This window comes from Rana temporaria, chromosome 6 (genome assembly GCF_905171775.1).
Source record: "Rana temporaria chromosome 6, aRanTem1.1, whole genome shotgun sequence".
Lineage (NCBI taxonomy): Eukaryota > Metazoa > Chordata > Amphibia > Anura > Ranidae > Rana > Rana temporaria.
This window is the reverse complement of record NC_053494.1, coordinates 55,650,195-55,665,351: the sequence shown is the minus strand read 5'-3', so window position 1 is coordinate 55,665,351 and position 15,157 is coordinate 55,650,195. Positions and strand designations below refer to the sequence as shown.

At 48.9% G+C, this 15,157-nt stretch overlaps 1 protein-coding gene across 1 annotated transcript in view; it reads left to right on the top strand.

Annotated features, from left to right (window-relative positions):
• The window catches only part of SDR42E2 (short chain dehydrogenase/reductase family 42E, member 2), a 61,987-nt gene that overhangs the window by 45,117 nt on the left and 1,713 nt on the right, over nucleotides 1-15,157 (top strand). The window contains exons 10-11 of the mRNA XM_040356838.1: nucleotides 10,972-11,035; nucleotides 14,047-14,120. Coding sequence (XP_040212772.1) covers nucleotides 10,972-11,035; nucleotides 14,047-14,120 — 138 coding nt within the window. The remainder of the gene's footprint in view (nucleotides 1-10,971; nucleotides 11,036-14,046; nucleotides 14,121-15,157) is intronic.

Below are 15,157 nucleotides of genomic sequence, written 5' to 3'. Positions count from 1 at the left end.
AGACCTCAAGGGACTTCTGGATCTGTACCCAAGAGGCACGTAGGACGGAAAGGTGATCCTCCACAGCCGGAATATCCTGGGGAGAGAATGCCTCCGGTAACACGGCAGGTTGGAACCCATAATTGGCCATGAAGGGAGACGTCCCAGAGGAAGAGTTCACCGCCGTGTTCCTGGCAAACTCAGCCCAAGGCAGGAGGTCAACCCAATTGTCCTGGTGATCGGAGACATAGCAACGAAGGAATTGCTCCAAAGCCTGATTGGATCGTTCTGCGGCCCCATTGGACTGAGGGTGGTAGGCCGAGGAGAAGGAGAGATGAATCCCCAACTGGGAGCAAAAGGCGCGCCAGAACCTGGACACAAACTGACTCCCCCGATCCGACACTATCTCCTTGGGCAAACCGTGCAACCGGAAGACCTCTCAAGCAAAAATCGTGGCCAACTCTTGAGCAGAGGGTAACTTCTTGAGAGGAACACAGTGGCACATTTTGGAAAACCGATCCACAATCATGAGAATGACCGTATGGCCTCAGGATGCAGGGAGGTCCACAATGAAATCCATCCCCAGGTGTGACCATGGGCGCTCCCCGGTGGCTATAGGTTGCAGCAGGCCCAACGGAAGGTGCCGAGGGGACTTACTTTGGGCACAAACGGAGCATGCCGCTACATATGCGGCGATGTCGGAACGTAGGGAAGGCCACCAGAACAGACGTGAAACAGCCCAGGACAGCTGATTCTTACCAGGATGCCCCGCGGTCTTGGAGTTATGGTAGGTTCGCAACAACCGAGTGCGCAACTCCTCAGGCACAAAACATCTGCCGTTGGGTCTCCCAGAGGGAGCACCAGATTGAGCCGCCAAAATCTGCTCACCAAGGGGAGAGGTCAGGCTGGTGCGAATGGTGGCCAGGATCTGATTCCGAGGTATGACCGAAGTCGGTATAGATTCCTCCCTGGACAGCTCGGAGTACTGCCGTGATAAGGCATCCGCCCTGATGTTCTTGGAACTGGGTAGGTAGGAGACCACGTAATTAAAACGTGACAAGAACAGAGCCCATCTGGCCTGACGTGGTGTCAATCTCTTGGCCTCAGAAAGGTAGGTCAGATTCTTGTGGTCCGTCAGGATGAGAACCGGAACCACCGAGCCCTCGAGCAAGTGCCTCCACTCTTTGAGAGCCTGCACTATGGCCAATAACTCCCTGTCACCAATCTGATAGTTGCACTCCGCGGGTGACAGTTTCCGGGAGTAAAACCCACAAGGAAGCAGCGGACCCTCTGGTGTTCTACGCTGAGACAGAAGGGCGCCTACTCCCGTCTCAGACGCGTCCACCTCGAGGACAAAGGGCAACCCAGGGTTGGGATGAGACAGAATCGGAGCCGACACAAAGGCGGATTTTAGGGTCTCAAAAGCCCGGATGGCCTCGAGCGGCCAGACCTGGGAATTACTGCCCTTCCTGGTCAGATCCGTGAGAGGCTTGGCCAGCATGGAAAAGTCCCTGATGAACTTCCGATAATAATTGGCGAAGCCCAAAAAGCGCTGCAAGGAACGAAGACCACTGGGCTGAGGCCACTGTAAGACAGCCGAAACCTTCTCAGGGTCCATGGAGAACCCCTCAGCGGAAATGATGTAACCTAAGAAGGTTACCTGGGATCGGTGAAATTCGCATTTCTCAAGCTTACCGAACAGCTTGTTCTCTCGTAACCGTTGCAACACTCGCTTGACATCCAGAATGTGGGCCTCCATGGATTCAGAGTATACCAAGATGTCATCCAAATAGACCACCACACACTGCTGCAACAGGTCACGGAAAACATTGTTGATGAATTCCTGAAAGACTGCGGGCGCATTGCACAACCCAAAGGGCATAACCAAGGATTCATAATGACCGGTCCTGGTGTTAAACGCGGTCTTCCACTCATCGCCCGCCTTGATCCTTACCAGGTTATATGCCGCCCTCAGGTCGAGTTTGGTAAAGACCGTGGCCCCCTTAAGGCGATCGAACAGCTCGGAAATCAAGGGTATCGGGTAAGCGTTCTTGATCGTGATGCGATTAAGGCCCCTGTAATCGATGCAAGGCCTCAACTCACCGCCCTTCTTTTTCACAAAGAAAAATCCAGCCCCTGCCGGGGACGAGGATTTGCGAATGTGACCACGGGACAGCGCCTCCATCACGTACTCCTCCATGGCCTCATTCTCCACAACCGACAGTGGATAGACCCTGCCGCGAGGAGGAACGGCACCAGGTTGTAACTCTATGGCACAATCGTATGGGCGGTGCGGAGGTAGGGCAACTGCGCGCACCTTATCGAATACATCCCGGTACTCCTCGTATTCAGGAGGCAACAGAGAGTCCGAGGAAGTACACAGCAACTTGACAGGCCCATGGATGCAACTAGCCCCACACTGTGGTGACCATGAGAGGATCTCGGCCGATCTCCAGTCGAAAGTCGGATTATGCCTCTGGAGCCAGGGGTACCCCAAGACCACCGAGTAATGTGGAGACGAAATAACCTGGAAGCAGACCGACTCTCTGTGAACGGCACCAATGGCTATCCTCACTGGAAGGGTCTCATGAGTCACGTGTGACGGCTGGAGGGGTCTGCCGTCTATCGCCTCTAGAGCCAGCGGGGAACCTCGAGCCTGCAGAGGAATGGAATTGGCGGCAGCGAACTCACTATCAATGAAAAAAACACCAGCACCAGAGTCCACCAACGCCTGGGTCGTCACCGAGCCCCCGACCCAGGAGAGGGCAACAGTGATCAGTGGTTTATCAACACGGGAAACCGGGGACGAGGAAACTCCACCCAAGATCTGCCCCCGACAGGATCTCAGGTGCGAGCGTTTCCCGGACGGTTCGGACATGCCAACCGAAAATGCCCACCGAGACCACAGTACATGCATCGGCCCTCGCGTCTCCGGAGTACCCTCTCCCCCTCGGACAGGCGAGCAAACCCCAGCTGCATGGGTTCACCCCCAGACAAGTCAACCCCAGGAGGCGTGGGAGGAGAGGGAGGCACGGGTGGGACAGCAAACGTAGGCGCCAAACTGTTAGGAGGCCTCCGCAGGCTCTCCTTAAAGGAAGGTCTCTCCCTGAGTCTGGTGTCAATCAAAATCAGGAAAGAAATAAGAGCCTCGAGCTCCACTGGTAGGTCCTTAGCTGCAACCTCATCCTTCAAGGCATCCGAGAGACCATGAGAGAAAGCAGCGACCAGAGCCTCATTATTCCAGCCCACCTCTGCTGCCAGGGTACGAAACTCAATGGCGTATTCGGCTACGGATCGTGAACCCTGTCTGACGGACATAAGGAGCTTCGCAGCAGAGGCGGCGCAAGCCGGCACATCGAATACCTTCCGAAGAGAAGCAACAAAACTGGAAAACTCGGCAACCACCGGATTGTTGTTCTCCCATAAAGGGCTGGCCCAGGCCAAGGCCTTGTCCAAAAGCAGCGAGATCAAGAAGCCCACCTTTGATCTCTCAGTGGGAAAGGCATGTGGCAGCAACTCGAAATAAATGCCCACTTGGTTAAGGAAACCTCGGCACTGAGTTGGCTCTCCCCCAAATCGCTGTGGAAGGGGGGCAGAACCGATCATACCCCGAAACACCGCAGGCGCAACAACAGGTGTCGGGGTAGACTCTGGCGCAACAACCGGAGCGGCAGTAGGAGCGGGCCCAGGAGCGACAACCGACCCATCGGCAACGGGAGCGAAATGAGCCGTGCGTTCAAGCAGGGTTTGCAACGCCACGGCGAACTGACCCAACAGGTGATCCTGCTGATCAAGTCTGGCAACCAGCGTGGGTAGCGAGGATGGCCCTGTACCGTCAAAATTCATGGCTTGGTCCTAATGTTACGGAACCATGAACCAGACGTACAACAAGAGATAAGTGAAAATAAGAAGGCTTTATTGAAAATCAAGCTGTAAAGCAAAAGTCCAAACGGATGGTGAAACCGAAGCAGAGTCTGCTAAGCCAGAGGTCAGGAACCAGAAGGGTAGTCAGACGAAGCCAGGATCAGGAACCAGCAGGGAAGTCAGACGAAGCCAGGATCAGACACCAGCAGGGAAGTCAGACAAAGCCAGGATCGGAACCAGAAGCAGCAGCAGTCTTAGAAGCATGTGAACACAGGGGGACCAAGCAAGGAACTGAAGCCACAGACCTCCTATATATATGAGCCAGGCATCCAGCTCCTCCCAGTGGGAAGGAGGAGCCGCAGGGTGGGAGGCTACAAGAGACCCAGAAACCAAGATGGCCGCCAGCACATGTCAAACGAAGGAGACAGGAGAGAGGTAAGACCATGACACCCTCTCAAACGGAGTCCTCGACCATACCAGTCTCAGCACTATTTCAGAAAAAAACAAACATTACTCAGGGAAGGACTGACATAACTGGCCCAGATCATCCTTAATCTGGAACAACCAATCCAGGGACTTACTACGCCCTATATCGTTCCCACCGAGGTGGATGATTAAAACATCTGGGATAGGCATGGACTGGAACAGTAAACCCAACTCTTCGAACAGGTTTGCCCATACCATACCCCTCCTACCATGCCAGATAATGTTCACCAACTTGGGGTCGAAATTCAAACTCTCGGAATACACTCTTCGCAGAGCTCTCCTTTCGGCCCAGAATACGAAGGAGTGCCCTACTATCCATACTGATAGGGCCTGACCTGAAAATTAAACACAACAATGAGGACGAATGTACAATTTATAAGCGTCAGATTGCCATCTACCTATCCGTTTGATGTTAACCACGTCAAGACCCAACCTAGCTGCCTCTGTCGTCGCACCAATACGAAATGAGTGCGAGGAGAGGGGCAACCTCTCCATATCCAGTACAATTAAACACTTGTGAAAAACCGAATTGAATTGGTAACTGGTCAAAGGAAGGCCGTTGTTGTGTATAAAGAACGACCCCCCTTTTGAACCCCTTACCTGCAGGAACTGACCTGCTAACTTGACCGGGCAAATGGGGGAGCCCGGGAAAGCCTGTAGTTTTATCCACGCTCCCTTCCCAAACTGGTCTGTTTTTGATCTAGGGACCAAAATTGTAAGACGAGAACTTTCAAGAAAAACATGAGACATGTGCATATTGGACTCGGCCTTCTTATCAGGAGACACGATCTCAGATAACCTAAACGCACCGAAAAACAAAAACGAAAAAAAACGCCCGGAAAAGGATCGCCTCATAACGCGAAACACAAACTAATTCTGTTGCCGAGCACAATTTTGCGAGGATAGCCGGGCTTATCGCCATTCTGCTGTCCTTGCTGCCTGCACCTTTTCTGTAGCCTTTCAGGGCCTGCTTTACTGAAAAGAAAGAGGAGCATGGGGGGTGGTTGTTCAGTTTTCCGAAAAAAGAAACCCCCGCTAAAGTTTTATTCACCTGAGACCAGGATACAGAGCTGGCCAGTAATTTGTTTAAAAAAGACAAAACCAAACCTTCGGAAAATGCTAACTCATCCTCTCCCATAGAAGATACGTGAGCCAGCCACATCCGCCAGGCCGATGAGTACGCTGCCAGGGTAGCAGGGGCGACAGACTTCATAATATTTGAACAAACCAGATTTAGATCAGTTCCCATAAATGGGCCGGGCACTGGAACCCCTCCTCGTCCGCAGCTGGGAAAAGCAACTTGAACCTCCTCATCTGTAAACGCGCGAGAGAGTCCGCAATGACATTCTGTTTCCCAGGCAAATAACGAGCCTTTACCCAAACATTTAGACTCAGACATTTGAAAACCAGGTACCTAATCAGCGAGATGACAGGAGGAGATTTGGATGATAAACAATATATAGCGAAAAACACCCCTTTATTGTCGGTGCTGAAAAGTAATCTTCTATTTACAAAGTACTTACCCCAAATCTCTAATGCGACCAGAATGGGAAACAGTTCTAAGATTACTATGTTCTTGAGATAGCCTTTTCTCCTCCAGCAAGGATGCCATAGCGAAGCGCACCAGTGGGTTCCCCATATAGCTAACAAACCCACTGATCCCGCATGCGTCTGTGTATAAACAAAAATCTTCGTCTGTTACAAACTCTGACTGAAAAATTGCTCTGCCATTGAAATTAACCAAAAATTGTGACCAGACCAGCAGATCCTCCCGAATCTCAGCCGAGATTCTGATATGGGAGGAGGGGGACTTGAAACCCGAAATAGCCAGATAAAGGCGTCTAGAAAATATCCGCCCCACAGGCCAAAAGACCGAGTAATTTTTGGATTTCTTTTAATATGACCTTCTTTTTCCTTATTATGATGCACAGATGTTCCCTCAATTGGGAGACCTTCTCGGCTGGAAGCTCAAACACCATTGTTACTGTGTCAATAGTAATGCCTAGAAAAAACAACCGTGTTGTCGGGTATATATCGTTTTGTCATGAGCCAAAGGGATGTTAAACGACTCGCAAATTTTTAAAAAAGAAGACAACACGTTTGAGCAATCAGCCGACGAGACCCCCAAGAAAAGGAAGTCATCCAGATAGTGCAACAAAAAAGATGAACCAGAGTGCCTCTGCACCACCCATTCCAGAAAGGTAGCGAATGATTCAAAATACCTGCAGGAGAGTGAGCAGCCCATTGGAAGGCACCGATCAAAGAAAAAACAGTCATCAAAAACCAAACCTAAGGAACTGAAAGACAAAGGGTTAATAGGTAACAAACGAAAGGCTGACTGAATGTCGGTCTTAGCAAGAAATGCTCCTTGACCTAGCAAACAAATTTTAACCAATGCGTCGTCAAAAGTTGAATACTTCACTGACGACATTTCCTCACTGATTTGATCATTCAGAGAATCCCCTTTTGGCGACGACAAGTGATGTATCATCCGGTACGATCCTTGTTCTTTTTTAGGAACAATCCCCAGAGGGGATACTCTGAAATTCTCAAAAGGGGGGTAAGAAAAAGGGCCAGCAATCCTACCTACCTGCAGTTCCTTAAAACATTTTTTTGTTTTTCCTTAACCACCTCAGGTAAGTCTAAGGCTGACTTTAAATTTCTACCTATGTCACAACCTTGACCGTCAAAGGGAGGAAGAACAAAACCGTCCCTAAACCCTTCAAATAGCAGCTGGGCCATCTGCCTGTCTGTGTAAATTTGCAGCCACGGCCGCATTCTTTCCAGGCTCACCGGGGATAGTGCTTTTTGGAAAGGATTCCCTGTACTGCGGTTGGTTAGCGATAGACATTTTTTTGAAGCACTTGGTAACAGGGTGTGCTCCTGCGCAAAAGGCGCACTCATGTCTGTATCTACAACTACCCGGGAATCGCATTGAGCATCATTGAATGAAAAGCATATGCCTTTCTTGTATGCAGCACCTGGTGTACCTGAGGCAGAGGGCTGAGGCTTTGGATTAAATGCTCTTTGTGGCAGAAAAAGATTGAGCCATAGCCCGATATCTTTTGATCCCCCACTCCAAATTGGGGTGCACTGCTAACTTCTGACGAAACGATTTGTTGTATACAAACCATGCAACCCCCCCAAAATTCTTGTATGCTTAGCCTAAAGGGGAGAGCGTGCATGGCAGCGCTTCCCTGGCGCAGGTTTCTGGCACATTATTAGGATTATGATTAAAAAGTGATCAGCGCTACAGTATATGTGAAAAACACAATAAAAAATAAGTGAATGGCTAAGGAGCCAACACTCAGTGAGCTGTGTATTAATCAGATGGGCTACAGCAGCAAAAACACCCAAAAAGTGTACCTATCGGATGGGCTACAGCAGCCAAACCATAAGGGTGATTTCCTCAACCGAGAGAATATGAGGAACAGTGTATCAATAAACAACAAATTACTGAAATATTTGAATAATAAAAAATATTTTGCAATAAAAAAACATTATTAGGAATTTCAACACTATTTACAGTCACCTTTGGTAACACAGCCGAGGGGGCTACATTACCCCCCATTCCTTGTCCCCCCCGTACCTCCTCGGGGCTAGCCCATACTGAAGCTACAGAGCAAGGTACATTCTGACTAGCTGTAGACAGATTAGGCGACATACCCGCAATCAGGGAGGACAAAGAAGCAGTTAATGAGGTTAATAAATGTAATTGAGTCAAATTCTCGTTACCTGGACCTGGTGAAGTCATCTGGGAACACACCACAGGTATCTGCTGTGCCTGAAGGGATGACTGGGTGTAAGCACCCTGGCCGCCTCCCCTAGCTCCAGCTGTACTTTGCGGCCTGGTGGTGCTGCTGCCGAGACCGGCCGGCAGCCCGGGGTCCTCTGTGCTGCTACCTGCTGCTTGCGACACCTGCCCTGGAACCTGAAAAAGATGGTGCAGGCTGTCCTCTAGGGGGAGCACCCGACCCCCTGCCGCGTCCCGCGCGCTGTCCTCCGCTTCTCCCAGCCTTCTGTGCCCCCCTTCCCGACGGTGGCAGGCTGCCTGTGGGCGCAGGGGAGAGACGATTCGACCTCCTGCGTTTGGTCGGAAGAGGCTCCGGAACATCAAGCAGAGCTGGGATGGTAAAGTCCGCCTCCTCCTCCCTGCCGCCAATAGGAACGACCACCGCTGGAGTGGCAGCTCCCTGGTCCAACGACCATGCAGACGCCGACAAAGGCTCCAATAGGCAGGGAGAGATGAATGGGGAGGAGGGAGTGTGCTGAGGTGATGCCAGGGGGGACGCTGCGATGGCCTCAGGGGAAGAGGCAGCAGCAGCTGACCCGGACTGCTCAGCTGAGAAGGATCCCAGCAGATAACGTCGCTCTGTACCTGGGGATAAAGAAAGGCACTGCTGCATCCACGCCTCGCCATCCTCTGCCCCAGCTCTCTCCAGGATACGGCGGACCAGGCTCTTCATGGCAACAACACAGGAACAAGTTCACAGGTAGGGATCACCTTGCGTTCTGGCTGCTGCAGCCTGTTGCCCTGGCTTAAATAACCTTCTACCCTTCCAGAAGGTTCCCCTGGGACATGTGACCCGCTCCTAACTATCCATTGGGCCCTGGCTAATCCACCTGGGATTTTACCTTTCAGGTGTGCAGGGGAGGGGCCACCCTCCCCGCCCACCAAGGCCAAATTACCTATTAACCCCAGGTGTGGGGGAAGAGGGAGACATAATCTTTCCCTCTGCAACATCCCCATGTGCTCAGGGAGCTTAAAGCAGCTCCCTTCACATTCATTCCTGATGTAGGATTTCCCCTGGCAGGTGATGCAGGCTAACCGGGCTGAGGATTCAGCACCTTGGCCTTCACCAGAGCACCCTACAAGATGTGATGGACCATTAACCCATGTGGCCTCCCAGTTACTTTCCTGCAAGATGTCACTAGGTCACAGCCCTCATGATGGCTCCAGCAAGGGACGTGTAGGAAAAGATGGCTATATTATGGAGACTAATCAGCAACACTGTAGCTGGTTAAAGCGGGAGTTCACCCATTTATTTATTTTTTTACCTTTTCCCCTTAGATTCCTGCTCGTTTTGTCTAGGGGAATCGGCTAGTTGTTTTAAAATATGATCCGTACTTACCCGTTTTCGAGATGCATCTTCTCCGTCGCTTCCGGGTATGGGCTGCGGGACTGGGCGTTCCTTCTTGATTGACAGTCTTCCGAGAGGCTTCCGACGGTCGCATCCATCGCGTCACTCGTAGCCGAAAGAAGCTGAACGTCGGTGCGGCTCTATACTGCGCCTGCGCACCGACGTTCGGCTTCTTTCGGAAAATCGTGACGCGATGGATGCGACCGTCGGAAGCCTCTCGGAAGACTGTCAATCAAGAAGGAACGCCCAGTCCCGCAGCCCATACCCGGAAGCGGCGGAGAAGATGCATCTCGTAAACGGTAAGTACAGGTCATATTTTAAAACAACTAGCCGATTCCCCTAGACAAAACGAGCATTCATCTAAGGGGAAAATGTGTTCTCTATGGGTGAACCTCCGCTTTGAGGTGCCGGCTTAGGTCAGGGCGGGTGGCAGGCAGTGTACAAGCACAGGGAGAAGTATATAGCAAACAAGAGTATTAAGTGCCCAAGCAGGGATGATTAAAGCGGAGCTCCACCCTAAAGTGGAACTCCCGCTGATCGGAACCCTCCCCCCCCTCCGGTGTCACATTTGACACCTTTTAGGGGGAGGGGGGTGCAGATACCTGTCTTTACCACTTCCGGCCACACAGTCTCGGGCAGACTGTGGGCATGACGTCACCCCCCCCCCCATTTTCTTCTGGGAACATTCGGCTCCCAGTACACAGCGGGAGCCAATCGGCAGGCGTAGCGCGACTCGGGCATGCGCCACAGGGAACCGGGTAGTGAAGCCGGATCGCTTCACTTCCTGGTTCCCTCACCGAGGATGGTGGGGGGGCAGCAGAGTGACGAGCCATCGCTCGTCCTCTGCTGCGGACAGCACTGGACTCCAGGACAGGTAAGTGTCCTAATATTAAAAGTCAACAGCTGCAGTATTTGTAGCCGCTGGCTTTTAATATTTTTTTTTTCAGCGGACATCCGCTTTAAGGCACATGAAAGTTAAACAGGAAGGAGCCAGTCCAGGTCAAAAATGGGCAAGTAAGTAATAAGCAATCTCAGGAATCAGGTTGCTGTGAAGAAGTTTGAGTACCAACCACCACAAGGAAAGGAGTTTAAATTCCCTCCTTGGCCTCTGTGTGCACCTATCATCAGGGACATATGCCAATTCACACTATTTCGCACATGCCAACAAACACATGCCAAGGAATATACACAAACGTGCGCATATCTGCCATTGTACATGCAACCAACCATAGATAAAAGGCCACTAACCAGTGTATTTAAGAAAATGTTGCACATGGACAGTACAAATCAGGCCCCTAGATGTACAGACACAACCCCTAGAGGTACTGTAACAAGAACAGGCAGGTTCAGAAGTAAAAAACAAGCAATGTCAGTGACGAAATGCAAAAACAGAAACACACCAAAATGCATTTGCTACCGTGAATTTTGCATTATCTGAACACTAGCATGAATGTATTTACACTACAGAGCACTGACCCTGATTTTAATTTTTTTTTTGCAGTTTGAAAAACTTGGATTTCCTGATCCTTGGATACCTCTTCCTAGTTGTTTGGTTTATGTTGTAGGTATGTATTATCCTTCACAACTTGGATTACAGTTATCAAGCCAAGGGTCTGGCTTATCTAGGGAAAAACAAATGCCATGGGTAGACTTTAATGTATATTACTTTTAGCGTTATCATTAGTATTGTTAATTAGTATTATTAATTGTTGGCAAGAATTTTGTGTCGAAAGGTTGCATTAAATGTCTGAGAGGGCTGTGTCTGATTGGATCAGAAATGTAGCTATCCAGTCCCATACTGGGCCTTTCCCTGAGTTTTATTCTGATCCCAAAAGAGTAATTTTGACGTCTGAATGATTTATGACATACTGGTTAATTGTATTACTTGCGAGTCAGACAATATTTTCGCTGGGTATGTGTTTTTTCATCAAGTGTGCTGCCTCATTAGAACTGAATATAGACTATAAACTGGGGGCCCGGATTCAGATACATTGGAGTATCTATCTCAGATACGTTACGCCACCGTAAATTAGGGCGCAAGTTCCGTATTCAGAAAGAACTTGCGCCCTAAGTTACGGCGGCGTAACCTATGTGGTCCGACATAAGCCTGCCTAATTCAAATGTGGATGATGTGGGCGTGTTTTATTCAAATTCACTGTGACCCCACGTATTTTGGCGCCGTTCGTGAAAGAATCCCAGTTCGCATGCTCCAAATTCCGCCGCAAATCGTCAATGCTAGACGTGAACGTAACTTACGTACAGCCCTATTCGCATACAGCCCTATTCACAAACTACGTAAAATCTTCAAAATTCGACGCGGGAACGACGTCCATACTTAACATAGGATACCCCTCATATGGCAGGGGTAACTTTACGCCGGAAAAAGCCTAACGTAAACAACGTAAAAAAATGCGCCGGGCGGACGTACGTTTGTGAATCGGCGTATCTACATCATTTGCATATTCCTCGCGTAAATATACGGAAGCGTCACCTAGCAGCCAGCGTAAATATGCAGCCTAAGATACAACAGTGTAAGACACTTACGCCGGTCGGATCTTAGGGAAATCAATGCGTAACTGATTCTATAAATCAGTCGCATAGTTACCACCCCGCAACTCAGAGTTACGACGGCGTATCCGGAGATACGCTGTTGTAACTCGTTTCTGAATCCGGGCCTGAATGTAGAACAGGGGAGTTTGGGTGGCGGTGCAGGAACTGGTTGTGAACCATGATGGAAGAAAGAAGAGATTAGGTAGAATCTAATGGGTGGGGGAGGGGGGAATGATAGTCAATCATGGAGCAATGGTAGAGGTAGAAAAGTTAGAGGTTTTTCCAATAAAAAAAAAAGAAAAGTTAGAGGTGACCATTAATTTATTAAGTACCTGGGATACAGTAGATTATCATGGATGAGGGAAGCAGAAAAGAGACAATAAATTGATTAAAGGAGATGAGAGGTTTATAGATTATGGAAAGAAAGAAAGCAGTGGCTTTTAATCTTGGACAGGAAATTGAGGTTGCAGATTGTTATCTGATCATATTGAGTGAAGGGATTCAAACAATACGGTAAGTAGTACAATTCGATGAAACAATTCAAATAGAATTGGACCCAGGAGACACTCACCATATGATATGGTGAGTGAAAAAAAGGAAAAAAAAATAACTGAAACAATGTAATAGTGTGGAAAGCCACTAGGAGGTGGTGTTCCTGTAGGAAATGTGTGCAACACACTAAAGTGGGTGATGTGACACCTGTAGGTGATAACAAATGGGGTGAACCAATCACAAAGTCCAAGCAAAAAATGTATATATATGGCAATCCGATATCGGACTGATATGTACAGTCTTTGAGAGATGGAATTGGTCGGAAATTCTTATGAAGGAAAAACAAAACGGCCACTCAAAAAGAACTGATGTAAGATTGTCCTCTCTGGTATGCCGATCAGACGATCAGTGTAGATGGTGAAAACCTCAGCAACGATTCACAGTGATATCCAAAAAGATAAATAAATGGATACTCTTACCAGAATATGTGGACATACTCGTCAGCGACGGTATGTCGATCAGGCATGCACAAACTCCTAGGCAAAGATGGTGTTGATGGGAAACGTTCCAATATGTCAAACTTTAATCCCCGGGAGTCGGTAGAATCCAAGCGGCAGAAAACAAATCTTGCAGGAGAAGTTCACAAGCATAAATATGCAGTGAGCGAAGCCGTCACGGAATCATGTAAAGAAAAAAGTGACTCACATGGTGCGGTAAATCCTTAAAAAAAGCCTTTTATTTAGGCATGGTAGGCAAGCAAATAAAACAGAAAACTGGATACAAAACATATAAAAATTGGTAGATAAAAAATAGTACAAGCCGGGTCAAGGACAAGTACAAGTGATCACGTATTTAAAAAATGGCGTCTTGAGCAGGTAGCGTACCCGACATGTTTCGAGCAAAAGAGCTCTTCAACTGGGGCATATGGTGTGTTCGCAACTCCACGTGCCCACGCCTGCCAGGAAGCTGACACTCTGCAGTGCTAATCACAGGTAGTGAGACATTTCCAGATCTGTGCAGCCGCGGATCAGAAAATGTCTCACTGCCTGTGATTAGCGCTGTGGAGTGTTAGCTTCCTGGTGGGCGCGGGCACTTTAAGTTGCGAACACGCCTGAGCTCATCCTTAATTAACAGTAAGGACTAAACATAAGATGACAATTGGCTTCCAGATCAGTATATACAGTAGCAAGGCCACCTCAAGTAGTAAAGGTTAATCTGCCGAGTGCTGGAACTATACTGCTATAGCGAATTTATGGTGGCGATGCTAGTACTAGACCAACTGGGTATGCAGTGTCCAAAAAAAAAAGAGGATTGCCGTGGAGGGGGCAGGGGAACAAAGGGGGCTTGAAGAATAATTAATACAGGAGGGGCAGTCCATCAAGATGTTCTTCTGACAGCTATGCTTGAGACCCATTAAGAGCGTTGGTGCTCTTAAAAGCAGTCCAAAGGGAGCTTTCTGGAAACATACTGTATTGTGGAGGGGAGTTGCTGTGTTCTCACATATCACTTAAAAATAAATTTCTTCATTTCATAGCTCTCATACTGGAATATGCACACCTCATGCTGAGACCGTTTGTAGACATAAACCCACTGCTGACCAGAAATGAGGTAAGGATTATATAAAAAGTGCCCCGTCATCAAGCCTATTAGAACTTTTTAATTTTTTCTGACCCAGTGCCTGGTTTCTAAGTGCTTTCTAACTCTAGATGTGAGTACTGACTTGCACCCCTCCCCTTTTCCTCTGGCTAATCCAACAACAGCTTTGAAGGAGACAGTTGATTTATAGCTGCAGCTTGTCTTAGCTGTGACACTTTCCTGAGACAAGCAATGGCAGGAGAATTGCAGAAAATGACACTACTCACATTGACATTTCTCTTGCTGCTACTTGTGACAGATCTTCTTTATAGCTTGCAATTTGCTTAAAGCGGAGGTTCACCCTCAAAATGAACTTTCTAGAATCCCTAACCTCCATCCCATTTAAGAATCATAGCGTTGAGATTTTTTTTTTTAATGGTCCCTTACCTGTAATCTGCTGTGCTTCCGGGTTTCTATCCCAGCGGCGAGTGGGCGTTTCGCTATTTTCCCCGACGGCGCTGTGCATTGTGGGCGCTTTTTTTTGGTGTTCTTGCAGTGACGTGTGGGCCAATCATATCACATCAACAGAACTAGCTGCGCGTGTAGTCTCGCACTAGCTGTGCTGTCACGTGACGTGGGAAGCGGGTCACATGACCTGCAAAGTGCCTCATGTGATGAGGACTAGTGTAACATCACAGCGGGGCGTGTCCTTTTCAGGACGCCGCCGGCCGTTGTGATGGCAACTGTGCAGTGTTGACGGCGCGGCTAGCCGTCAACACTGCGCATGCGCGGGATTACGCGGTGAATGCTGGGACATCAGCATTCGCCGCATCCCGGAAGAAATACAGGAGGGCTTCAAGGTGCCCACAATGAAGATGGCAATGTCCATCACATAGTTTTATAAAATATTAATTCCTGGAAAAGCGCAATCGTGGCGGCTGCAAGATCGGCAATAGTGAGTAAAGCAATGTGTATTTGAACAGCAGCAGAGTAGTCTGAAAAAAAAGTTTTTCAGCAGAACCTCCACTTTAAAGTGAATGTAAACCCCATTCATAAAATCTGACTGAGGT